General features: G+C 41.0%; 1 protein-coding gene across 1 annotated transcript; it reads left to right on the top strand.

Moving 5' to 3' along the window:
• Nucleotides 1-27674, top strand: LOC103358375 (liprin-alpha-3-like). Its single transcript, XM_008283310.1, has 32 exons — nucleotides 1-65; nucleotides 132-333; nucleotides 4878-4979; nucleotides 5425-5589; nucleotides 7296-7370; nucleotides 7481-7540; nucleotides 7751-7879; nucleotides 9648-9740; nucleotides 10122-10174; nucleotides 10693-10786; nucleotides 10957-11091; nucleotides 12119-12202; nucleotides 12300-12431; nucleotides 12526-12588; nucleotides 15903-15982; nucleotides 16431-16575; nucleotides 16686-16879; nucleotides 17633-17876; nucleotides 17966-18105; nucleotides 18218-18366; nucleotides 18513-18609; nucleotides 18924-19005; nucleotides 20070-20270; nucleotides 20364-20426; nucleotides 20865-20891; nucleotides 22850-23025; nucleotides 23115-23212; nucleotides 23323-23498; nucleotides 23680-23748; nucleotides 24228-24390; nucleotides 27441-27509; nucleotides 27628-27674. Exons 1-31 carry the CDS (start codon nucleotides 1-3, stop codon nucleotides 27491-27493), a joined length of 3609 nt encoding a protein of 1202 aa, XP_008281532.1. The 3' UTR covers nucleotides 27494-27509; nucleotides 27628-27674.
• The last annotated feature ends 63 nt before the right edge of the window (nucleotides 27675-27737 follow it).

Here is a 27737-nt window from a genome sequence, read left to right as displayed (position 1 = left end):
ATGATGTGCGAGGTGATGCCCACCATATCTGAGGATGGGCGAAGCGGGACTGGCGGAGGGCCCTCGTCGCCTGCCGGGGCCGGGGTCGGAGGCCCCGGGGGCGCGATGGGCGGAGGGGGGTTCAGTGGCAGGGAGGCCCGAGGCGGAGGAGATGAAGGAGGCAGCACAGGGAACCTGGAGTCCCTGATGGTCAACATGCTGACGGAGAGGGAGAGGCTGCTGGAGAACCTGAGGGAGACGCAGGAGAGCCTGGGTACCGCTCAGCTCCGCCTCCGCGAGCTCGGCCACGAGAAGGAGTCGCTGCAGAGGCAGCTGTCCATCGCTCTTCCACAGGTAAAGAAAGCTGTGTGTTTGTGTTTACAAGCTACGTATGTGCACAACTCGGTCATGTTTGGATGCTTGATGCAAGCGTTTTAACGAAGGCGTAAAAAAACAGAAGATGCAGACTTCCAGGTTTTTCTATGCAATAAAACAAAGGAACTAATTCTGTCAGCTGGCAGGGCGGAGCTTTCTGTGTCATTGTTCTTCCTCGGTTTCTGGTTCAAACATGTATGAATGACTCCAATGTTACTACTTGCCATTTTGTGGCACAGAGTGATTTTACAGTGTTTGAGGAGAGTCGTAGGTGAGCTGGTGTGCTCGAGGTGCAGTGAGCTGGGTGGAGAGACAGGCGGGGACTTTATATATACATGAAGAGTTCATTTGCAAAAACCGCTAACTCCATTTTTTTAATTTTCAGATTTTTTTTTTTTGTAGTTTGCTTGAGATAATATCAATCAAACTGAAGTTGAATGGATTTGACTCAGTAGAAATGACAAAAATAGAGATAACTTAAGTTTGATATTGTCTCAGGCAGACGATAGAAAATTGGGTTTCCTGGAGGTTTGTGAAGAAGGAGATATCTGTTTTTGCAAATGAACTCTTCATATATATATAGTGCTTAACAGATTTATTAGACCACCACCTATTGTAAGGTTAATGCCACAGCTGCTCTACATTAACAGCATTGGTAATTACCAAAACCATTTTTTATGTTTCTGTAATGGTTAATACACCAGTATGCAGAAGTTCTTTAACCAAAATGTTGTTTGTAATGTGAAAATATAATTGTGAAATTTCAAATTTACTGTTTTACAAAATAAGAAACACAGCATAGTAAAGCACATCATTATTTCTTGATTAAGATGTCAAACTATAGTCATTTACTTGCATTCCTAAACAAAAGGAGTTTTAGTGGTTGGATGTTGTGCGATGCTGGATAGTCTATGGGTCTAATAAATTTGTTAAGCACTCTGTATTAACGGGAAAGTGATAATGTAAAGTTACATCTAAATCTTTTTTAGCCAAGAGAGGATTATTTTCATGAGAAAATGTGTCACCTTTACACACAGAACTGAGTTTTTAGGGTTTTATTCATTGGCTGCAGAGTGACTTCAGTTTAGCATAAAAACCACCTCCTTGCTGATCCTCGGTGCCTCCAGAGAATAGTCACGTATGAGTGTGTTTTTCTGAGTGTGTCATTGTGAAGTGAGCTCATTAGACAGTAAGCCTTTGCAGTGACAGATCACGGAGAGAGACGCTGCTAGAAAGTAGAAGTTAGCTACTTCACCTCCTCTCTGCGTCTTCCTTCACTAATGTTGCTTCTGCTGCTGCAGTGAGTTTACGTTCCTATCATCTTCTGGCTGTCTAGTCCAAGCTGCATTTGCAGTTTTCCCCCTCATTGTGTAATCAGGTTTTATTATGTTTGTTGACTGTATTGTTAGCGGATGATTAATGACACTGGAAGATAATATTTGTTAATGACTTCAGCTGAACGCACATGAATACTTAATTTTGCAGGAATTCGCTGTGGGTAGAAATTGCTTATTGATAATAACTGGAATCTGGAGATTTTATTTTGCTGTACAGTTAAAACATGAGCAGCTTTTTCTCTTTTCTTTTTTTTCCCACTTGGACAAATCCTCAGCTCTGACTGTGAATGTTGTGTTTACAGTATTTATAGTGCGCTGTCACACTTTAATGTTTTTCAGCGCTATATGTGAGATCGCTTTATGTTTTCTAAAGGCTCTAATGTGTCAGGTAGATCAGGATGTTAGCTAAATAACATTCAGTCAGGTTCCCTATGCAGTGCTTTGTGATATAAAAGCAGCTCTGACTTGACTCATGTTATATAATCGTATAGAAACCTGAAGAATCTGATACAACACAGTTTGACATATTCTATGAGTCTTTGAAAGTCTGTGTAAAGCGATACAAGATGTGCATTCTGAGCTTGTGACGCCACAGAAAACTCAGCCAAATATGAATAATTAAAAATAAAAAGTGTATGATTCAGGTTTCAAAATTGTGACAAAATATAAACAGCATTCTAATTTGACACTCTGAGGTTTGTCTGCTGACGGCACCGATCAACAGCTCAAATGAACCGAACTAACCAGACAAACAGGTCGGACTTTGGTTTAACTGAACCAAACAGGTTAGATGTGAAATCACGAATGTAAACTGTAAATACTGAATATTTTCACTTTGTTACCTACTGTAGTAAACTAAGCACACATTGAAACTTACAGTAACTGGTGGGAATGCACTGCTAACGTTAGATGTCGATAGGATGGGAAGATGAAGGCTGGTTATTGCCCATCCACTAACAGACGACTATCTACAAATCACATTTGTCTCTAATGAGAGTTTATAAACCTGCACAGGTGGTGGTGATTCTCTTTACAAAATCAATCCACCTCTTCTTCATCTCATCCATCCATCCATTATCTATACACCGCTTAGTCCTCATTAGGGTCGAGGGGGGCTGGAGTCTATTCCAGCCGACTCAGGGTGAAGTCAGGGGACACCCTGGACAGGTCACCAGTCTATCACAGGGCTACACTTAGAGACAGACAACCAAGCACACTCACATTCACACCTACGGATAATTTAGAATCACCAATTAACCTCAACATGTTTTTGGAAGCCGGAGAACCTGGAGAGAACCCACGCTGCCCGGGGAGAACATGCAAACTCCACATATAAAGATCCCGGGTGTCCTCACCGGGACGCGAACCAGCGACCTTCTTGCAGGGAAGAGTAATTTTCTGAGCAAAAGCATAGCTAGCTATCTAACTGTAGACTGTAGTAACTTGTGATTAAGCACAAGATTCACGGATGATCTAGTTTATAAAGTATCGAGGGAGACGCAAACTACGGTTCTTGTACGTCACCGAGCCAACTTCCTGAAGACAAACGTGATGAAACTCCACAATTCAGTACTGCATAGTTCATGTTTCTTTTTTTTTTTTTTACATGCAGTGGTTTGTGGACATGTCTGTCTCCATTAATAAATCCTGAATTTCCTTTAAATATTTCTCCCAAAAATGGCACAAATTATAACAAAACAGCACCAGAACTACAAGCAAAAACAACTCTGGCATTTAATTAGCATCTCTAGAGCTGCAGCAAATGATCAATGGATTGATCAGCAGCTATTTTGGTAAATTACTCATTATGTACATATTTTTGAGCAAAAATGCCTTCTCCTTTATGTGTATTTGCTGCATTTCTTGCATAGTAATTTGTGTTTTAAGGTTGTTAATCTGACAAAAAAAGCCATTTAAAGATGCCTACTTGTAGTTAGAAAATTGCAGTGAATATCTTTTATATATTGTTATGACATTTTATAGACTGAGGAATTAATCAGTTCCTTAAAATAGAACAGACAGATTAGTCAACAAATAAAAACAATCATTAGCTATGGTTGTAAACACCTCGAACACAACGCCACGTAGCAGTCGAAGTATGAGAATTTTGACGTTGGAATGCGCGACGGTTTATTTGTGTACGTGAGATGTATTTACGGTTTGCGTAACTCGGTTTCCACGTACACTGTCGAGCAGGACTGCAAATGAATGCAGACCTCAGCCTCTAATGATAGAGTGAGATGAAATAGAAAAGAAACGACAAGGGGACAAGGGAAGCCAACTGAGAAGCTGACCCCTATCCAAACAAGAAACAATCCCATAAGGCCAAGAGCCAATGAACCCACTGTGTCACCATCTGTAGAGATCTCTCTCTGGCTCTTCCTCGCTTCCCCCTTTTGCCAACGCAGGCCCGTTTCATGTGTCTACTTTCGACTGTTTTTGAATCATAAAGCAGGTAATCCTGACCATAAACATCTGCACGTTATCGTCATTCTCATAAACAGCGATCGCCTCCGTGCCGAGAGCCTTGGATGTGTTTTATGGAGGCATAAAGAAATCATTGACCGTGGATTCTACGAGTTTTTGCTCACTGCGTGTTATTTTCTTAAGCAAATCGTGTGAGGCGCGCTCTCCCGTTTGCAGCGTCGAGTTGCAAAACGTATTCCCGGTGGTGTTGTAAATGACATATCGACGCTTGTGTTTTTTGGGGTCTCTCTTGTGCATTCCGGTGCCGAGCCATTGTGTAACAGTGTGATGTAATCCGTCCGTGAATGCGAGTTCACAGAGCAGGATGAGCAAGAGAGAGTGCTGGTGGAAACTGTGTCAGTGATTTACATGATTATTATGTAGGTTTACATCATGTAGGGCCTCCTACATTCCTGGTCTCAGGTGTTTCACAAATTGTGTTTCTGGACGCCTTTGGTTATGCTTATTTTTAGAATTATGTGTGCATGTGCTGTGTGTGTGTGTGTGTATGTGTGTGTGTGTGCTTAGAGCAGCCAATTGTATTTCATTTCCAGAGTCACTGGATTTTTTTATTTATTTTTTTTATGCCGTGCCTGAGTTATTATTTGTTCCTTTAAACTCTCGTCGCAGCCCATCTGGCTGTGCGGAGACCACTTTTTAAAACCATACATTTAGACAGTTTGTTTTCTCGCCCCTGAACGCAGCTTGTGTGTTCCACAGGAGTTTGCTGTGTTGACTAAAGAGCTGAACGTTTGCCGGGAGCAGCTTCTGGAGAGGGAGGAGGAGATTGCCGAGCTCAAGGCGGAGAGAAACAACACACGTGTAAGATGTTTAGCGGCCATTTTGCTTATTAGCACTGTAACAGCCTCTTGTGTTATCTTCCTCACCCATTGTGGTTGTGTGGGTGTGACACTGTTTCATTTTGCTTCTGCTTTTTTCTCCTCTTCTTCCTTTTTTTTTTTTAATCATCCGCACACTCCATTCTCTCTTTTTTTTTTTTTGGTCTGTATCTGCCTCCCTTATCTCTCCCACTCACTCTTTGTACCTTTTTGCTTCTCTGGACACTTCTCACCTCCCATTTTTGTCCCCTTGTCACACTCAAAACCCCTTCACTCCTCTGCCTCTTCTCTGAGCCTTCTTTCTGGTCCTGCACTCTCATTCTCGCCGTCCCCATCCTTCAAGCTGCATTTCTTCCTCCTCTCCGTTCACCCTTTGCATTCTCCCGTCACCTCACTATCTTCTCCCCCCCTCTCATCTGATCCTGTAGCTGTTGCTGGAACACCTGGAGTGTCTTGTGTCCCGCCACGAGCGCAGTTTGAGGATGACGGTGGTGAAGAGACAAGCCCAGTCCCCAGCAGGGGTCTCCAGTGAGGTGGAAGTTCTCAAGGCCCTCAAATCCCTGTTTGAGCACCACAAGGCCCTAGATGAGAAGGTGGGTGCTAAAAAGCAGCTAAAAAATGATATTTTTTTCACCAACAACGGATCACATGACTACTCAGGTTAGCTTTAGGGTGCGTTCGGTGTCACTCAGCCGACTTTCCTCCCTGCTCTCATTAGTGTTATTTTGCAGCAGACAACAAAAGAAACAGACTCTGCGCTTGTAGACTTAAACTCAAACCACGGATGTGTAAAGTTAGTGACTAACTGATGAAGGTGATGGAGCATTTAGTAGCCAAAGAGCACAATATTTCATTCAAAAACTGGTGGAGACCAAAAATGGAGCTAAAATGATGAATGAAGCCATAAAAAAGACACCAAATTAAAGCTGCAGCAGGAGTAGTTATTCCACTGCGCCACCACATCTTTTGCCCACTCTGGGCTTCAAATTTTATAAATCCTGAAAACAGAGCCAAGAGGAAATTAAGACCTCTAGTTTTCTCTCAGTCCACTTTAACTACGATCTGCTGAAATGTTGTGAAGTTTTTGCCCAGTGACACCAAACAAACTAAAAAACTGCTTACAGCAGCTTTAACCTCTTAAGACCCGAGCTCTTGTTTGAGATGCATTTTTTTAAAATTTCTTGATCAGATCAAATATTAAAGATAATACAAAATAAAAAAATACAAAGAAAATAAAAATGTATTTTAAAAAATATATTAAAAGATTTTTTAAATAATAAAAATATGAAATAAATAACAATAATAAAATTATAATAATCAAAAATTAAAAAATAAAAATTTAAAAAATTCACAACTTTACTGTCTTTGCAGACATCTGTTCAGGAATATTTGCAGTTATTTGAAAGAAAAAAATATGTATATTATTTTATGTATATTTTCATGTATTTCACTTTTCAAAATGTTTTTTTTTTTCCAAGTTTGCGATCTGTGTTGGCAAATTACAGATAATATCAAATAAAAATCTCCAAAAAATTTAATTGACTGTCAAAAATAAACACCTATATCAATATTTTGCAAATTAAAAAATAAAAATTTAAAAAATATTACTTATTGTGGTAATATAACTCAAAATGTGATGATCAGGTCTTAAGAAGGTTAATGCTAATGTTTCCCTGTAATTGCTGGATTTAGGGTGATTTGTTGGCATTGTATTCATAACACGTTTCTTGCTGCACCCAAATGGCCAAAGAAGTGAAAAATAAATTAGAAACTTTTTTTTTTCTTTTTGGCTTCACATAACTTGAAACCTGGCCTGTTGGTAGATATTTTGGATATCGATACCGAGGATATCGTATATGATGAAGTATTAGTCAGAATACTGTAGTTTTAGCTCACAGGCTGCAGCTGTTACTTTCTTTAAGTAGACTGTAAAAGTGATTGATCAACTAAAAACTTTTTATTTCATTAGCAAACAACTGTTTTACTCCTAAGTTGGCACTAGAGTATTGTTCAGTGTGATCAATACAAGCCCCGATGAATAAATCCCTTCAGCCTCAGAGACTTTTTCATGAGGATGATCGCACCCATTGCTGGTGTTTGTTCAATAAATAAATACAAATAAATCCAATACAATTCACAGAATGCACCTTTTTTGGGGGGAACTTCTATTGTGGTGTCAGTGTTTTAGGCTCTTTCTAAAAAGTTTATCAGGAAAGTCAAGAGTTAGCAGCTCAGCTCTTCATCTTACTGCCACAGTGGTTGGCTGACCTCTATATATTTCTATTTCTTCACTCTGCAGGTTCGAGAGAGGCTCCGTGTGGCCCTCGAGAGGGTGTCCATGTTAGAGGATCAACTTGCCGCATCTTCTCAAGAGGTAAAGTCGTGAAAGAACTCCTGCATCACAACATTGCTTTACCCAGCTCTGTGTGAGGAAAAACATTAATTTGGAATCTCTGTTTGCCCATTTTGTCTCCCTCTTTGCAGGTAATCTCTTTAAGAGACCAAATTAAAAGACGTCAGCAAGGGGTGGACGGCGGGAAAGATGTAAGGGAGGGTTTTATGCATGTTGGTTCCAGTTGTTTTTGTGTGTGTGTGTTAGCGCCCAGACAGTCAGTAGAAAAGTAGAAACTGGGTTCCATCAGTGTGATTATAACTCATCTACAGCTCATTCATATTTAGCTGCACTCTTAGCTGGCTCTAACTGATTGTTTCTCTTCATCATTCTCATTTCTTGCTGTATTGTCACCATTCCAGCGACTGCCCAACGGTCCCTCCTCTGGCCTGGAGGACGGGGAGCTCGAAAGACAGAGAGAAGGAGAAATAGAGCGACAGAGAGCCGAACTCTCCCAGCTGAGGGAGAGGCTGGCCCTCATGTGCCGGCAGGTGAGCATTTTCAGATCCCGTTCATCTGTCGTGGTGAGAAGCAACGCGAGGTTTGGAGCTTCATCGTAGCAAGGACGGTTTCAAAGCTTGCGTTTTCAGCGTGCGTTTTTTGCCGTCACATTTTTACTCAATGTGGGCCTCTTTGTTTTCTGCAATAGTCCTGCACCACTATTGAAACAACACAAATGTCTTCAGAATCAGAAATACTTTACTGATCCCCTTTCTGTTACAGGTGCTCCCAATAAAAGGTCTTAAAAGAAGTAGGAACGTATAAAATATATAATAAAAATCTAAACACAAGTATTAATGTGAAATAAAATATATTTAAACACAAAATATAAATGTACATTCTGCTCTTGTATATGTATATACACTGTAATAATAATAATACTACTATTTACCTACAGTTGAATTCTGAATTATAGATTAAAGATTAGAGATTATCTTCTCTATACTTTGGCACAGTTAGAATACAATAAATCCTTTTTTCTTTTTTTTTTTTTAAATAAAGTTGAAGTTCTGTGATTATTTATTTTTCCAAAACTGAAATGACTTGAAGTCTTTACGTGCCCCAAACTGTTACCAGTGCTAGAAAAAAAACGGTGACTCTACATACTATAGAAACAGTTCGACCTATTTTTGTCACATGACTGTTGGTCACAGCTGAGTCACAAATGGCTCCAAGATTCTTCATTTTTTACAGCATCTGGTTCAGAGCAGACAGTTTGTGGCTAATTTTTAAATAAGACGTAGAAGAGAAGGAATTTCGAGGAAAGATCCTGATTTTTAGCTTAGATTTGTTAAAATTTCCTGATTACTAGACATTAATAGTTCAAGGACCGTTGGGAAGTTGATAATCCGATAATTCTTTCTGTTTCAACAGTTTCTGACTGATTTATGTGGCTGTTTTGGTGATTTTTTATCAAAAACAACACGCCTTTCTGCAGGTTCCAGGGTTCAGAAAGTTAGATGAAAATATTTGAGTTAATAATATTAGATGTCCACGATTCGGTAACAACTGACGTCACTTAAAAATAATATCTTCCTGTATGATTTCTAAAGACTCTGAACTCTACAACAGGACGATGCTGGTGTGGTTCCATCAAATTTAACATCATTAACAAACAGCCTCGTATCTATCACTAAATTTCTACTGGCTCATGGAAACACGTTGTTCTAAATGTCCCGCCTCAAACCTGTGTGAAAAAACACACAAAACCTACTTGCAAGTGCAGTCCTGTTTCTGTTCCCTTTCCTAATTTAGTTTATGTAACCAAGTGTGGCTATAGAGCAGTGTCAGGCTGCTCCACAGTCATCTCCAGCAACACAATGTAACCCAGGAAGGAGGAGAACACCACCGAGTTGCTTCTGCCGGTCAACCTCTTCCCTCTTGTGGCTGCTCACACTATTGCAACTGCTTTATAAAGCCTCAGTATGATCGGAAATAAAGACGCCATTTGAACTTAATCACAGACGTGCCGGATGCAGTGACAAAGTCTCACGTCATGATGAAGATGACTAATTCAAAAGAGAAATAATTTGCTTTATAATTCTCTGACTGTCTGGTGATAGGATAAACGGACTGAATAAAAAACAAAGAGACACATTGGGCGTCAGTGTGGGGTTTTTTAGGAGCCTTACATTGACCAGACGGACGTTTGTAATCACTCACTGCCGTGTCTATTTACGCTCGGCGCTGTGGCACTTAACACTGACTCACGTAGGTTCAATCTGTGTCATCTCTCGTCCCTTTGTGGTGTCACGTCAGGTTGGGGAAATAGAGGAACAGCTTGCGGCCGCCAGGAGGGAGGTGACGAAGTCGGAGGAGGCCAATCAGAAGCTCCAAAGAGAAGTGAAAGAGGTCTGTTGGGCCAATCTGTCTCTTCCTGGCCAAGACCCCGAGCTCTCTCAGCACCCGAGTGTATATTTGAACACAACGGTCACACGCACTAGAATGTGTCATATTTTTCTCTGTGATGAGAGCGACAGATATTAAAACGGGGATGTTTGTGCTGATTGCCGTTACTGTAGATGTGCACATTTTAAATAAAAGCAGAATAAATTATAAACCCACTGCCACAATGTTAAAATCAACTTGTTATGCAGCTCATACACACAATAAATGATTCCCATCTTCTTAGACATCTCTTACTCGGCCACATAAGTGTGTAATAAGACCTGCTGTATATATTTTGACAGTTTCGACTGATCTTGTTTCATGACATATCGCTGTTTTCTTCAGGCTCTTTGCCAAAGAGAGGACATGGAGGAGAGAATTACAACACTAGAGCGGAGGTAACCTTCTGTGTTTTACTTCCATATATCTATTTCTAGCTTTCCTGAGGACACTTTTTTTTAATCTATTTTTTATTCTTGAACCATAATTTCATACATCAACTGCAACACACATAGCAGAAGGACCATATGTTTCACCTGTTGGCTGGCAATATGTTGCAAAGGTGTCCTGACACCTATTTATGCAGGCGAAGGTGGTTTTACATAATGACATTTGCATTACATTCTTATTAAGAATTCAGCTGTGTGCAAATAGCGAAAGGTTAAAGCTGTACTGCCCAGTTTGTCTGAAGGCCTGAATGTAGCTCATTGTGGATTCAACAGAGCATCATCCTCATTGTTTTTTAAATGCATGAGGCCAGAATATACCTGAGCTCATTTTTTTTTTAAAGAAATCACGAACCTTTTTTGAATTCCTGTCCTGTTTCTTATGCACAAGACAACCTACGTTATTAACAGATAATCACACGACTCCAGCAGGATTCTTACCTTCAGTGGTGTCTTTGTGCCGCCTGCAGGTACCTCAGTGCCCAGAGGGAGGCGACTTCTCTCCACGATATCAAAGACAAGCTGGAAAACGAGCTGGCAAGCAAGGAGTCCCTGCACAGACAGGTAAAGTTTGTCTCAAACAATCCAGCATCCGGCTATGGTTATAATAAAATCACTAACACGCTGCAGTATTTGACGGAGTTGTGCTGGTATCTACAAATATGGAAATGGATCTGGAGTGCCGGTTTGCGGCCACAGAGCTCATAAGAATGTGTTTCCTTCCGTGCATCCAGAGTGAAGAGAAGAACAGACAACTGCAGGAGCGTCTGGACGAGGCCAAGCAGAAGCTCCAGCAGACTCTACAGAGGGCCGAGACGCTGCCGGAGATCGAGGCCCAGCTCGCCCAAAGAGTGGCCGCTCTCAACAAGGTACTTTAAATCAGCCAATGAGGTCCTCTGCTGTCACATTTAGATTTATTTTACTGTGAGGTGGACAATGTGTGTGGGGTTATTGCATCTCAAATCATCAGGGACCTTCTGCTCGGCCATTTTTTGCTTGAAACTTTCTTATCAACACCTCTGGATAATTAAAATCATATTTGTGAAATTTTAGCTTGATATATCAACTAGTTCCCAACACTTTGTTTTAAATTGCAGGTTGACCTACTTTATTAAATTATATATATTATTCAGTTTTCTTAGTTATATTTTGACAACTGCTTTGGAACTCCACAACTCGGTTCTACTGGATTAGACACTCTACTCATATTGTAGCTTTTGTGGTAAAACCTCTAATACCTGCTCAATCAATTAAAAAATACTGTTTGCATAGTGTCACCAAGTATTTCAAATAAAAAACTATTTATAATTGTTTTGTTTTGTAATATTGTGACACGTAACTACATGTGGTTCACAAAACATCCCCTGTTGAATGTATTATCTTTTTTTTTTGTTAATGTGTGCTCAAAGATGGGACTTTTAATGACGGGTTAAAAGGTTGTTTTTTTGTTTGTTTTTTTTAATATCTCAACTCCTCAATAATCAGAGTATATCTGATCTATTTATCCAACACTGCAGATTCTGAATCAATGACACATTGAGAAATAACTGTGAAACTTTTATTGTTTTTGAGAAACTGCCGTTCAAGCATAGCCTCAATTTTTAATGTGTTGATGGGCTTTTTTTTTTTTCATATCTCAAAAAGTGTTTGATGTGTCAATCCGAAATTTCGCAAATATCCTTTTAAATATCCATTTTTTATGCTCTAAATATTTAAAGCAAATCAGGGCAGAAATTGTTCTAAAAAATTGATGATTTGAGATGGAACAACCCTCTATTGCATGCTGTCAAAACTGACAGTATTTGATTAAATAATTAGATCATATTACATCCTGTCAGTTGTGAATCTATGCTTCAGAAACTGGCTTTTAGCAGCATCTATATTCTCTGTTATTAGGCAGAGGAGCGTCACGGAAACTTTGAGGAGCGACTACGGCAAATGGAAGCCCAGCTCGAGGAGAAGAACCAAGAGCTGCAGAGGGTACATCTCTCTACATCCTCATTTTGAAATAAATTGTTCATTTTTTCGTCTGTTTTTTTTCTCCAATCTGATCCCTTCTCTTGCGGCTTCACTTTAGGCAAGGCAGAGGGAGAAGATGAATGACGAACACAACAAACGTCTCTCGGACACAGTGGACAAGCTTCTGTCTGAGTCCAACGAGAGACTTCAGCTGCACCTCAAAGAGAGGATGGCAGCACTAGAGGAGAAGGTAGGCAGAGAACTGATCAGTGGGGAAGTTTGATATAAACGGGTACGCAAGGATGCACTAAAGAATATCTATATCTATCCCTCTGCACTGCTAGAATGCTCTCTCTGAGGAACTGTCCAACATGAAGAAAATCCAGGACGATCTTCTCGCTAATAAGGTATTCAACTGCTCCATGCTGTCTTTATGTTCTCCTGACTATCTTTCCACCCAGTTACATATTTCTTATGTAGGGGAGTGACCCCCTGGATGATTCCACAGGTGATCTACAAAGCTCCTGTGTTGGCCTGGATCCACTCATTGTTTGATCTCCACTCATCAGGATGCAGTGTGACAATCTGGACTCTTAAAAATATTCTGTATGCGTGTGTGTGTGTGTGTGGGTTACAGCATCTATCCGCTTACCTGTTGTGGTTTGGACGTCTATCTGGCATTCTGGCAGCCTCCATGTTTCCCCGTTCAGGTTTAGTTAGATTTATTCTCTTAGGCTCCTGTGGCTGTAATCCCAAATACCGGTGTATTGCCGCGGTGGACTCCCTGCTGAGAGCCGATTTCCCGGTCGGCTAAACAGCAGGTGAGGAAACTCTCCTCCGATCGTGACAGCATCTCCGCCGACGCCTGGATGCTGCTGAAGCGTGTTGCTGCGGTGCGAAGCTAACGCGCTCAGTGGTGTTGAGCGCAGACTTTCACGTCGGCTAACATGTCTCCTCTCTCGCTCTCTCTCCCCTTAAAACGCTTTCTGAGTTCCATATCATTCCCTTGGTCTAGGCCACTCACTCTAAGTTAGCTTACCATGAAGCTACCTGAATTCCACATGGTTGGTTGTAAACAAGGAAGTGAGCACCTCCGCGTCATTGCCAGGCTCCGCCCCCTGGAAAGGTGCGCCTGATAGGCTGTGTCCAAAATCATCCACTCACTCCCTACTCACTATCTAGGGACCACAACATAGTGAACTATGTAGGGAGCACCTTTTGCAAAGTAACATTTCAGACACTACTTGAGCTATTCATTACATTTGTGCCATAGCAGCATAGAGCAAACGCATCAAATTCACAGTTTATTGCGTCACTAAGAAATAGGTAAAATAAAAAAAAAGCAGATGACTATGCAGGCCCAACTGGCTAACACTGGAGCCCATTGTCTCCCTCCACCTTTATTGCCCTTTATCATCTGGTACTGGAAATTTCTGGGGGTTGAGTATGGTGGCTGAGTTCTGAATGGCCCTTCATGTCTTTCTCCCATTATAAAAGTACAGGCAGTAGCTTTAGCATAATTTTGGGTTGCTAGACACCACTTTTGGCTATCCCAGCCCCAGCAGGGAGACCTGGGCTACTTACTGAAGCTGCTGTGCCTAAATTGCAGCAGCAGGCACGGGAATGTTGCCGCTGTGCATCAGAGGTATCTGGTGGAACGCTACAGGCCTTGGCTGGAGGCTTTTTAAAGGTATTATAATTGTCAACAAGTCAGAGGAGGTAGAGCAGCTACTAAGTCCGAGGGATCCTCAAAGCGGCCTCCTCCTACCTGACAATCCCCAGAACCTGGCCAGCAGACTCGCCAGCTCCCGTGGCTGTGATTCCTATACCAGCTTATTGCTTACAGATGAGCTAACACGCTCAGTGACGCTCGTGCTGAGCGCAGACTTTACGGCAACAGACAACAGGAAAAAAAAAAGTAAACTCTGTTCCAGCCAGGTTGAGCTGGCATACATTGACCATACCTCCAGACAGTCAGCACATTGTCGACTCTTCTTTTCTCTCATGGGATGATGATCCATCTCTGGGGTGGGACACTCTGGCAAATATGTGGCCTGGTAGTCTGCTTTGAGCCTTCTGTCCTTTCATGCTTCTCCAGCCTCTTGTTCCAAGGATTCATGCAGAATGAGTGAGGCTGATTTTGGTGGCTCCTCTTTGGCCCCACTTGCCATGATCCCAGCAATGCTCCTCTCTTAAACAGGTTGCCTTGGAAGCTTCCACTTTGGAAAGACCTGCTGTCTCAGGCTAACAAGATCCTGTTTCATCCCTTCCTGGCTGGGCTCAGATTGGCCAATGGGAAAAACAGGTTCCTGCCCTTAGGCTTGTCAAAACCTGTGGTGAGAACTACGTAACAGGCCCGGTTGGCATCCACAAGAGCTTCCTATCTGTATGATTAGAGGGGTATTTACCACTTGGTTTGGACTTCACTAGAGAGATCCTTGCTCAGCAGCCCACAGACTCCTGCTGTTTGTCTTAACTGGAGACAGGAAAGTCTGCCTCTACCCTGCGAGGTGTGGTGGCAACACAGGATTAGGTCCTGGTCCCTCCATGGATTATGCATATAGTCTGTAATGTGTTTCAGCCTCCCCCACTTTTTACTGATGATGCTGATCTGAAGTGAGTTTTCTGTAGAACTCCATTTCTGTTGGCCACAACCTCTGCCAGGCTAGCGGCGACTGCTACAGGTTTTTGCCAAAGGGGTCAGGTGTAGTCCTTCATCCCAACCTGGCGTTCATGCAGAAAGCTTCATCTAAATTCCACCTGTCTCACTTGGTTGAGTGGCAGTCATGTGCCTCTTCCCGAGAAGACCAGAAGTACCAGCACCAAATTGATCCTGCTGGATTATGGACACCATTCAGGTGATGTGTGTGTCCCAGGTGTGCCAGTCACATCCTGGGTATGAGCACACTCACCTGGTGGTTTGGCTACCACATTGACCCTGTGGCGGGGAGCCTCTCTCACTGCCATATGTACAGCAGCCACATGGTCGTCTCAGTCCACTTTTGTCTCACATCCATTACAACATAGTAGCCTGTCCCTCTTTTGAGGTGGGTGTTGGTTCTGACTTGTCAATGGATGGTTGGGCCTGGCCTCTGTTGTCTCCCTCGGCCAGCCTAGCAGCTTGCTGGTTAACCTGAGTGGCCACTATGTTTACAGCTTTGGCGGTTTCATCTTGGCCTTTAACGGTGTTCCGGAGATCAGTCTTGCATCTTGCGGACTGGCCTAAGCAGCCCTTCTGCTTATCAGGCCTGGTCTTTGCGTTGTCCAGAGCATCCACCTGTCTGGTATGTAAATAAGTGTATATTTGCAAATAGTGCATTTGTCATATGCATGTGGTTTGGGCTGCACCGTCTACTCTCGAGATGTCTTAAAGAGTTACCCAGAGAGATAGTCTCAACACAATAGAGACCATAGGGTTACATTGTAATCTTGGTTCTCTGAGTGAAAAGACTATCTCTTTAGCTCTTCTGGCCACTCAGAGACATGTTTTGATCAAAACTATCTGTGAATTCACTCCAGCATGCATGTATGAGCCCTGATGAGCAAGGAAGTCATTCCACATACTTATGAAACATGGAACTGGGTGGAGAGATGGTCTTTCCAGGGAACCAAGGTTACAATGTAACTGTATGTTCTGTGTTTGAAGAGTTGTAGATGTGATTTTAACAATCGTTTTTCTTGGAGAAAAGCGGATTATAGTCTTCTTTCCTGTGCGTTATAGGAGCAGCTCCTTGCTGAGTTGGAGCGAATCCAATTGGAGCTGGATCAGCTGAGAGGCAGACCAGGCTCTTCATATTCCAGGTTTGCCACAATCAACCCTTATGGGAATGTATTTATGCATTTTGCCCTCAATTTTATGAATGCCTAAAAAAAACAAAAAACGTCTCCCAAGGGATATTAGATGTACACTTCCGTATTTTGAGTACAAACTTTTGTTTACTCCCATTTAGTCATAATGTGGTTCCACTGAAGTCTGCTTTCTACAGTAAATATTCAAAGTGTGCCTGGAGGTCATTTGTCTGTCTGACAAATATGTAAATAATATATTTATACATGCTTTATTCATATGAATGATATATTCTTCTTTGATATATTTTTGTCTTGTCTGTGTGATAATGCTGTGATTTTACACTGTCACGCAGGAAATGGGAATGTTGTCATTTTCAAGTGCTGTGTCCTAACAAATGAATTCTGGATCTCATCATAGGGCGGGCAGCGTGAGCTCACTTCCCTCCACACTTTTTCGAAGATCTCTGCCCGGGAGCGCCTCGGAGCTGCGTTACCCTCAGGGCGGCGGCTCACTCCCAGCCGGCTATGGCAGCTCCTCCAGTGGGGTGGTGGTCAGGCGGGCACACCGCGGCCGGTGGGGCGCTGCTAGGGACGATAGCAACAAGGTGGTTATCTCAGGCTGATATGATGCTGGTGATACTGATGATGTACATTCGTTTGTTATTAGGATAATTTCATGCATCCTTTCCACTATTTTTTTTTTGTTTTTTTCCAGTATGGAGAATGGGACAGCAGCACTATGCTGGGTCCTGGGTATGAAGGCGGTGTGGAGGGAGGCTGCTCTGATGACGAGGACGACAGAGAGACTCTGTTTGGATCGGAGCTGCTGTCTCCCAGTGGACAGACAGATGTACAGACTTTGGCCATCATGCTACAGGAGCAACTAGAGGCCATTAACAAGGAGATTAAGTACGTTTTATGTGCTTCAGAGTTTAAACGTGAGATCCTAACGCTGGGTGGGCAGCCAGTATTTCAGCCTACATTCAGAATTAAGATAAGATAAAACTTTATTAATCCCAAAGGAAATTCTTATGCCAGATAAAAAACAAATGACATAACATGAAAAATGCAGTGACTAAAAAGTACAAGCAGTAAGACGTAAATACATAACTGAAATTACTGAAATAAGGAAGCTGAAATAATGCTAGAATAGGACAGTAAGAAGAATTTCTGGCAATATTGCAGGGGTAATAAGCAATATCAGACATGATAATGAAAAAAAAAGACATGAAATATTGTATTGCACCTAAAAAAAATGAAATGATAATTAAATATTGCACATACTGACAATCCTGTACATAAATGTAAAATATTGCACATGAAGTCAAAAAGTTGCAAATGAAAATGAAATGTTTCAGGTGATTATGAAATATTATAAATGAAAGTAGGAATGATTACATCTGAGAAATGAAAATATGAAACATTGCACATTACATTATTATCATTTTTATTATTATCATTATTGTTATTAGTAGTAGTAGTAGTAGTATTATACATATGACAAAATGTAATCAAAAAGTATATTTGCAAGTCCAACAATGTGCATTAATCTTTTTTAAACTTTGGAAAGGCCCGTCCTCACTCACCTGTTTGACAATGTGAAAGAGTTCCTTTGTTTTAAAGTCTGACAGTTATTTTTTCCCCTTTCTCGTCTCCTCTCAGGCTGATTCAGGAAGAAAAGGAGAGCACAGAGCTGAGGGCAGAGGAGATTGAGAGTCGGGTCAGCAGCGTGGCCCTCGATGCCTCCCCTCTTCCTCCCTCCTCACTGGGAGGACGGGACAGTGTTGGCAGGGGCTACATGACTCCCTCCATCACCTCCTCCACGCTGGCGTCTCCTTCACCGCCCAGCTCTGGACATTCCACCCCCCGTCTGCCACATTCACCTGCCAGGGAGACTGACAGACAGGTGCTGTGTCCAAGCTGACACACCAACAAATTACCAAAGTTAAACTGAGCTGAACTGTGTGAATCTATTGCATTGTTTCCACCCCACAGAATAGCAAAGAGGGTGAAGAATGCAGAGCCCTGGCCCTGATCGACTCCACCCCTCCTCCTGTTCCACGAGCTCTGCGATTGGACCGGATGACACACACTCACCCGGGGGCGGGCCTCGACGACCACCGTGAATTTCGCAGGTACCTCTTCCCTTCATAAACAGTTTTTTTGGCTCCTAAACTATCCCCGAAATGCATTCGGTGTCTGTTGATTTCACCATTGATCCTGTTTTTCCTCTCTCTGTTTGTTTAGTCTCTCTGCTGATGGTGCCACCACAGCTAGCCAGGATTCCCTCCACAAAGCCAGCAAAAAGAAAAGCATTAAGTCATCAATTGGTCGTCTCTTTGGCAAAAAGGAAAAGGGAAGGATCGGTGCACCTGGACGCGAATCTGCCTCACTGGGTATGTGGACAGATTGGGAACCACTCATTCAAAATGGCATTTTCTGTTGTCCAAGTGACAGATTTGTCTGTTGACAGCAAGGGAATCACTCACAGTGAGGCAGAAAAAAGAAATTCATTGTTATTTTTAACATGTTATCTCTGCAGCCTCCACACCTTCTGATGACCTGGGATCAGCTGACCCATTAGGTCTGGCTAAACTTGGGACTGGAACAGTGGAAAAAGATCGCCGCAGCAAAAAGAAGTGAGATCAGTTGTCTTTCCACACACTTCTCATGTTATACGGAGAGCTTTGATCCCTCCTTTAGACTACATTTAATGACACAGTCAGGTGCCAGCGGTGAAGCGTTGATGCCGACCTGGTCTAGGCTGTGTCTTTTAAGTCCGCCGGTGCCATGAATTTAAAAAATGCACTTGTGGTGCTGCGAGACACAAACGTTGTTGTATTTAACATCTCATGTTCAATGTGATTTTCTATTTATAAAAGGAGACAGTCATAAGGAGAGATATGAAGAAATTAATCTCTGTCAAATTGCTTTTTTCCACTCTCCCTGCCAGGCATGACTTGTTAGAGGAAGCTTGTCGTCAGGGTCTGCCTTTCGCCTCATGGGACGGCCCGACTGTTGTTACATGGCTTGAGGTATGTATGTCGTGCCACTCCTTCCTGTAAAACTATACGATTGATTTTGTCCGGTTCATGTATAGTCTGACAGAATGTCATTTACCATCTGAAACTCAAAATGTGCACGTTATCTGAGAAAAAAAAAAAACACTGAAATCACACAATTTGCTGAAAATGTAAAAAGAGAAAGAATCAACAGATTTCTAACTGGTCATTGAACTAATCGTATGTAGCGTGATGTTCCATCAGAACACAAAATCTAAGCTTAAAATCATGTTTCACTCTAATCTACATGTCTCATTAAATAATTTGCAGTAACCAGATTTGTAAAAAGCAAGAAACTTCCCTCTTCAGTGCAAACGTGAAGTCATTAATAAACAGTCATGTGACAAAAATTCAGGGACACTTCAGCTGAACTGCAGGCAGTGTTTACACAGAGCAGATAGGAGACGGTAACAAATGAAAAATCCAAGTAGTAAAATGTCTGTAGTATGTAGAGTCACTATTTTTTCAGTACTGTATATCCCTTGCTGTCTTCAAAAGCAGCCTAAAGACTCTTTTATTCTGCTCTGCTTTTAAATAAGGCTCTGCTTGTTGTGCTATACAAATAAAATATATTATTAATGTATTATTACCTTAAAAATGTTAAAGAAATTCAAGTTTCATTTTTTCATATTCTATGATTTATGGAATTATAACTCTGTTATATTGCACAAGACACAATTTTTGATTTTCTAGCCATGACTGTGTTGTTTCTATAGAGATGCAGGACTTTATATTTTAGTGAACAGTGATCCTACAGTGAGTAAAAATATGACAGGAGAAAAACAACATCCAGATACTTTTTGAGGTTCAGAAGGTTAGTTTTAGGTGCTCACAATGTAAAGTAACCTACAGCTAATCAGCGTCACAATATGTCTAAATTTAAAGTTCATTTTAGTAATAGGTCAAGTTAGGCTCTGGACCACAGTCTGTATTCGACAAATATAAAAACGACACTTGTTTTTTTGTCACCTGATCATCTGTGAAGTATAATCATTACAAGTGTTCATATCCGCCTCGTCTTCTTTCTATTTACTCAGCTGTGGGTCGGGATGCCGGCCTGGTATGTGGCAGCGTGTCGTGCCAACGTGAAGAGCGGCGCCATCATGGCCAACCTGTCGGACACGGAGATCCAGAGGGAGATTGGCATCAGCAACCCTCTGCACCGGCTCAAGCTCCGCCTGGCCATCCAGGAAATGGTCTCCCTCACTAGTCCGTCTGCACCTGCCAGCACTCGATCTGTAAGACTCAGTAAAAAGCACCAAACCACACATGAACAAATCCATACAGTCATGTCAGGAGCAGAGACCCATGTTTGTTTGCTGTCATTGCAGTCGACCAGTAATATTTGGATGACACATGCTGAGATGGAGTCTCTCACTGCTGCCACCAAACCAGTAAGACTGAAAGTTATAATACACCTTAAATCTAAAGAGAATTCATTATTTTACTGTATTGACTTATTTTGTTTCCATGTATTTCATGCACATAAAACAGTTTAGATACAAACCGTGTTATACTACAAATATGAGCAAAGTTATCACGTTGATAAGCTCTTTTCTTTTTCTTTGTCTCTGATTAGGCATGTTTGGCTACACCTTTCCCTTGCTATTCCCTAAAAATCTGTTTTGATGTAGTGATTTTCCAACTAATTCTCACTCACTAACAAAGCTTTTCCTCCTTCTGCCTTCCCTCTCCTCCTCTTCATTCTGTCCCGACACCGATTCACCGTAACACACACACACAAACACAAACTCTCCCTGGTGAACTTTCCCTCTCTGTGCAACTCTCTGTCCCTTTTCTCTTTGCTCTCCTCTCTGCCCGAAACCACCAAGGAGCAGAAGGAGTTCAGCTGGGACCAGGTGAGTTTGTGGGAGCACACAGGGGGGTAACATGATTTCCTATTGATTCGAATAAGGGTTGATCATCATCATAATAAAGGGCAGCATTTGTGCCCCTCTAACATGTGATCTGCCGCCTATTACCCATCAATCTTTAGTGGAGCATGTTTTCTGTCAGCTGATGATGATACTCTTGTAAATTAAGCCCATCAGATGACTAAAATGAAAAAGCATAATGGGAGAAAAAATCACTTTTCAGGCAGCAGCAATTGTGCATTCTCAAAAAGTCTGGATTTAAAATGAAAAATAAACTTTAGAATCGTTTAAATTGTACCAATTTCTACTGAGAGGTTTATAGGGAGCCTTCTGAGTCCAGCATGACACTCGCTTTGTCTTGGAATAGTCAGAAAAGTGGTTGATGTCAAAGTGTCAGTGTTAATAAGCTGTTAATAAATATATGTCTGGTGTAGATTTAGTGCAGGATGAAATAAAGAGGAAGTTTGATTAAAGAGAATTTTTAAAGAATTTTTCTAGTATCCATAAGTTGTTCTTATTAATGGTTTATAACAAGTCTATAAATTACTGATTAATAAGGTGATTAGTTATACCTTATGGAGGCTTTTTATACCTACCAAACTATCCTAAATGTAAATTCCAGTTTCACATACAAAGAACATAGACATTCATAAAAACACGCCCCCATACATGGATGTTTTTGCCTTTCTAGCCGGTGCTTCCTGTAACAGCGTTGCATCATCGTCAGCAGAGGAATGTTTTGTATGATAGCCGCTCAGCCAGCAGTGTATTTACACTCCTACGGTGTATATATAGAGCATCCAGGAAGGAGAAACAGCTGGAGGAAACACATGCAGGCAGACGGTAGACTCTGTTTTCTTGAGAATTTTAGGTTGCAGTTTTGTGTTTTTTTTGACACTTTCTAAGCAAACAAAATGCATAGAAAAAAATCAAAGGTTTAGATGATTAATTAAAAAGTGATACGTTATATTTAGTCAAAATATTTTACTATTTTTGCGTTTTAACCCTTTGAAACCCAAGCATTGATTTTAAAGGGGGGACAGTTTTTCTCCTTTTTAAATGGTTGTTAATGGTTCTTGATCCTCTAATCAATACAATGTAGTTGTAATCCAAACCATGATGCATGTGAATGAAGCGGACAAAATATTAGCAACACCTTTAAATGTAACAGTCTAATGCATCATACCACCCACTGTGACTTCTGTAATAAACATAAAGTAGAATTATCACATTTCTGATAATATTAGCAAACTGAAAGCTTCATAAAAGTAGAATTGATGGCAGGGCGGTTGTGTTGTATTGCACTAGATTGCATAGATGTTCCTAAAAACTGAGTGTATATAGTGTTAATCCTAACCCCTTGACCTACATATTACACTGCTAATTGCCATAGGAGACAAAATTGATGAATCTACTCATGACTCAGTGATGAGGCCTGTTGTGTGAATAAGTGACGCCCACTGAGTTTTCTGCCAAATCATATGTAACAGCCTTTTTGTATTTTTTAAAGGTTTATATCAATAAACTTTAGAATAAATGGTGAAATCATTACATGTCAAATACTTGTAAAATAGTTTGGAGCCAGAGTTTCACTGCAGAAAACCATGTTGTTGTGGTATGTGTGACTGTAATAATGTTTTCCCGCCAAAAATATTGTGACAATACATTTTAGAGTCAGGGTGTTGGGATTTGTAGGGTTTTGCTTACATTCGGGCAGTTATAGGTACTAACAGACAGTTTCAAATCGATGTTACAGTTTTAAAAACTGTCCGTTGAAGAGCGTTGATTAGTAAAATTAAGTCCAACATGTTTGTATGTCATTCTTTGTTTAGAATTCAGATCAAAGTGATGCTGTAGATGTTACCTGTAGTTTTGCTCTTTCTCATATTTTTTGTTGGTGTTCTTTAATGTTATTCATCTCTGTCGCGCCTTCTGTCCTCCAGATCCTGGCCTACGGAGACATGAACCACGAGTGGGTGGGCAACGAGTGGCTGCCCAGCCTCGGCCTGCCTCAGTACCGCTCCTACTTCATGGAGTCGCTGGTGGACGCCCGCATGCTCGATCACCTCACCAAGAAGGAACTGAGGGGCCAGCTGAAGATGGTGGACAGTTTCCACAGGTCTGAAAGAAACATTACCACACCATCTGTGACACCATTAGATTCTCCTTCTCGCTACATTATCCTCTGCGTGTCCTTATTACTTACAGGGTGAGTCTTCACTACGGCATCATGTGCTTGAAGCGCTTAAACTACGACAGAAAGGAGCTGGAGAGGAGGAGGGACGAGAGTCAGCACCAGAACCAAGGTGAGGCCTGGAGTTAATGTGCAAATCTCCTCTGACATGATTTCAGAGAAGTCATTTCTTCCCACCTAATGGATATATATCGTTCTAATTCTCTTCCTCCTTGTCCACAGATGTGATGGTGTGGTCCAATGAGCGAGTCATGTGTTGGGTGCAGTCTATTGGGCTGAAAGAGTTTGCTGACAACCTATTAGAAAGTGGCGTCCACGGAGCTCTCCTTGCACTAGACGACACCTTTGACTACACCGACTTGGCCCTCCTCCTCCAGATACCAAACCAGAACACGCAGGTACCTCTCAGCACATCATTCATGCTTCTTGTAACCCTGAAATTACAATGACAGCATCTCTGTGAATCGCTAATCTGTCAGCCGTCGTCAGAAATTCACTGTCTGTTTGCATAATGCCAAGATAATCCTAATCTCCAACTCCTAAATTATCACAAAACTCTGCTCCGTCTGTCTCTTGCAGGCGAGGCAGCTCCTCGAGAAGGAGTACAATGCTCTCATCTCCATGGGAACAGAGCGGAGGCCAGATGAGGTACGACAAAGCAGACTGTCAGTAGAAAATCAGTCCAGATAATCTTTCCTGCCAGGAGATGGAAATGTGTGTTGATTGTAAGACTATTTCACTCGACAATAGCGCCTTTGTTCCAGACTTTTTAGATTTTGCCCTTTGTTCAAAAACGTGTCATGACATACTAATTTCCTCTCAGTGATAAAACAGCAGACTGGAGCATCTCTTTTCCTTATAAAACGAGCCTCGATGGCATCAGCGCTCGTTCCACTGCTGGCAAACTGTTGGCGTGCCACAGTGGTTCAGCTGTGTTTACACGGGTGCTAATTGCTTAGTTACAGCGTGTGCGACTAAAAACTGTGTGACCGTGGAATATTGTCACAACAAATCCTGTTTTGTCAAATACTCCTTTGTTAAAACCCACTAATGAACAAGACCCTGAAAATAGATCGCCTCTGCTGCTGTTATTTTTAATCACTGGCATTATTTCGCTGTCTCCACAGGACGGCACGAAAACATTCACACGGTCACCATCATGGAGGAAGATGTTTCGAGAGAAGGACCTCCGCGGCGTGACCTCAGACTCCTCAGAAACATTACCTGCCAACTTCCGTGCCTCCGCCATCTCGACCCCCTCCGTCACCCTGAGGAAGGTCCAGAGCGAAGGTGAATGAGCAGCACAACTGACACAATCGGGAATAACACAGCGCTCTCCTCCTGTTTAAACATTCGTGAGAACAATAAGGAAAAAAACAATGCGGGTTGTGAAATGTGAAGCTGCTCATACTAACAAAGTCAAACATTAGTGACGCAGCAGAAGTCGCTACTGCATGCAGACTAATGTTTGTTCACCCTGACGTTCCTCATTTATTTACGCTCCAGTGAGGACTCAGCAGAAGAATGACAACAGAAAACATAACAAAGGTCATTGGAATTTGTGGATTTGGCAGCGTTTGATTAATTATGAAGATGTACAAATCCTCTGACACGGTCAGAAGATGATTGAGCATAAAGGCGCTGATGTCAAGATGGAGGACAAGTCACCATTATTCACACACTGAAGCACATGTTAAAGCTGATAAAATGTCGAGCCAAAGTGCTGTCGAGTAAAGAAATAAGATCGGTGTTGCAAATTTACTTCACAAGTTTGACATATTAAGGTTAATAATCTATAGTGTTGTTTAGTATGTCAATTTACCTGAGTTATTTAAAGGTTGCAGTAAAATGCTGCAACAATGTATAAAATACAAGTTACCCTGACTACCTTGACGGTGAAGAACCTACAATATCATGTCCACATATACTAATTCTAAAATTGTAGTGATGTAAAATTATACATGAAAAACTCTAATAAATCTAAATATTTCCTATAAATGAAGCAGAATGGCAACAGTCGAGGAAGAGGACCAGCTGAAAATAAAGCACACAGAAAAAATAGGGAACACTGCTGATTATGTAATCATGCAGTATTTTACACCAGACAGTCACTCGCTGGTGTCCGGTGCACATCGAAGCACTGATTCTGTCGCTTATTGTCAGCCGAACACATGATTTCTTCTGTCCACGCTTTCCTTTTGGTTTTAATCGATTCCTGCTGTCCAGCTTTTAGATTTAAAATCTGTCGTCATGATTGATTGATGATCACATTTTGCGTCTAAAACTGAAAACTTCTCCTCTCGGTTAACACGTAAATAATGTGAAGATCGCATGTGGAGTGTTCCTTTACGTGTTTATGTCTCTCATCGTTGTTATTTTCTGTTTTTGTTGACGTCTTGATAAGCGGATGGTTTGTTGCACATGAGGAAACCCTGGGAATTCCCTCAGCGCTCCGCTACACAGTTTTGTTTAATGTCAGATTTTATTTCGCTCTGAGTCACATGATGGAATTCAGGTGAAACTTTTGTTAAGTGGTACTTTCAGTAGCACACTCTCACGTTACAAACCATGTCAACAGGTCAGTCAGTTAAAAGAAGCCAGTGAGTTTACATACCAGAACTCAAGAGAACATAGTTTTTAGAGTAAGAGTTTTGCATTTTGGTTTATAGTTTATTCACACGGAGATGTAGAGAAGAAGATCAAGTGATGGAAAATATTTTCAGATCCTTTACTTAAGTAGAAGTAGGAATACACAACAGTTAAAATACTCCACTATAAGAAAAACCCCGCATTCTAAACTTGACCTCAATGAAAGTAAGTATAATAAGCAAAGTAAAAAGTACTCAATGTGCAGTAAATGCATGTTACCTGTCATTGTTTGATCACTATATGTGATTATTTTCCCGCTCCAGTAATGTTTTTGTATGTTTAGGTTGAGCTAATTTTAGGTACTTTATATACTGGTGGGTGGTTTAATCCACAGAAATGCAACATTTGTGAGTTGCATTCCTGTAGCGTTGTGCAAGTCCTGCACCTCAACAAAAATAGAACAACCGTAGCTAGACTGGAGAGAACTCAAAAAAATCTCCTGTGTTTTCTCAAAGTGCCGACAGATGTTACCAGCACTGGAAAAAATGGTGACTCCACATACCAACGACATTTCATTGCTGAGATTTTATATTTGTTTACATACTTCTGTGCTCTGTGCAAGGACATTTCCCAAAATTGTGTGATGTCACTGTTGGAAGTCATTAATGGCTTCCTGTTTGCACCGAGGAGTAGCTATAAATATATATAAAGTCTTCCTCCAATGTATTCATACCCTCCCATTAAAGAAGGAAAAAGTAAGCTGTCACTGAAATAAGTTGAAAAAATTAATAATAAATAAAAATGAAGTAAAAAACACAACATTGCTTTTGAATTGTGGTTCAATAGAAATATTGAAACAAAAATCAAACAAAAAACAAGCAAGCAAACAGGATGGGACCCATAAATGAATATTTAGTTGAACAACCCTTTGAGCCAATCACTGCCATCAAGTGTTTTCTGTAACTCTTAATCAGACTTCTGTAACTGTTGACAGGTATTTTGACCCACTGCTCATCAGCAAAGTGCTCTGTTTATATGGGACAGTTTATTTTTGTTATTATTTTTTCACCCACAATTCAGAGGCAATGTCTTATTTCACTAAATTATAATTTAACAAATTTTTAGATTATTTTTGGGCAAATGTTTAAATCAGACATATAGAATAAAGTCTTTTTGCTGAGTGGAGCTGACTAGTAAAGCTGCTGGTGGTGACCTCCTGTTTTTATATTAGTGAAGTGTAACGGTTACAGCAAAGACTCTTGTTTTCCTAACAAGAAAACACAAAACAAGTGTTTTTTGTTAGTGGTGGAAAAAGTATTTATATCCTCTACTTAAGTTGAAGAAGCAAGACTGAAGTTTAAGAACACAAGTAAAAGTCCTGCATTGAAAAAAAAAGTATTAGCATCAAAATATACTTAAAGTACCTCAAGTGAAAGTATTTATTATGCAGCATGGCCCCTTTCGTATCACATAAAATATTGAACTGAAATGATTGACTGAGTAATGTGTTGATTACTTTAATGTTACAGCTAATTATAGTTGCTTTATACACTGCTGGGCGGCTACATCTATATGAATATAGCATGATTTATAGTTGACTTATATGTGATGTTATATGTGAATTCTCTCATCTTCAAAACAACTGGTCATTACAGCTTTAAAATAAAAATGCTCAATCTTTTTTTGTTTTTCTTTATGTTTGTCTTATATTGCTTAATTATATTCACTAATTACCTGATTCTCTCTGTCAGTCAACTCTGGTCCGAGAGGAGAGTCGGGGTCCGTGAGAACATATTCCTGCTAAAAGATAAGCACACCAGGTGAGAAAAACACCGTCACTGATGATTAAAAATATCCCGCGTGAACAACAAATCAATCATCTCATCCCAGCAAGGAGCTATTACGGTTCTTTAAGTGTGTTTTCTTCCATTTTTATAGAAGCCCACCTCCATCCCAACCCAAGGGAGAAAAAAAAACAACACCACCACATTTTTGAAGAAAAAAAAACTGAGGAACAAAAAAAACAAAAATGGACACTAGAAGATGAC

Source organism: Stegastes partitus, unplaced genomic scaffold (assembly GCF_000690725.1).
Source record: "Stegastes partitus isolate 25-593 unplaced genomic scaffold, Stegastes_partitus-1.0.2 Scaffold306, whole genome shotgun sequence".
Lineage (NCBI taxonomy): Eukaryota > Metazoa > Chordata > Actinopteri > Pomacentridae > Stegastes > Stegastes partitus.
The sequence above is the reverse complement of the archived record's forward strand: the minus strand, read 5'-3'. Positions and strand labels throughout refer to the sequence as shown.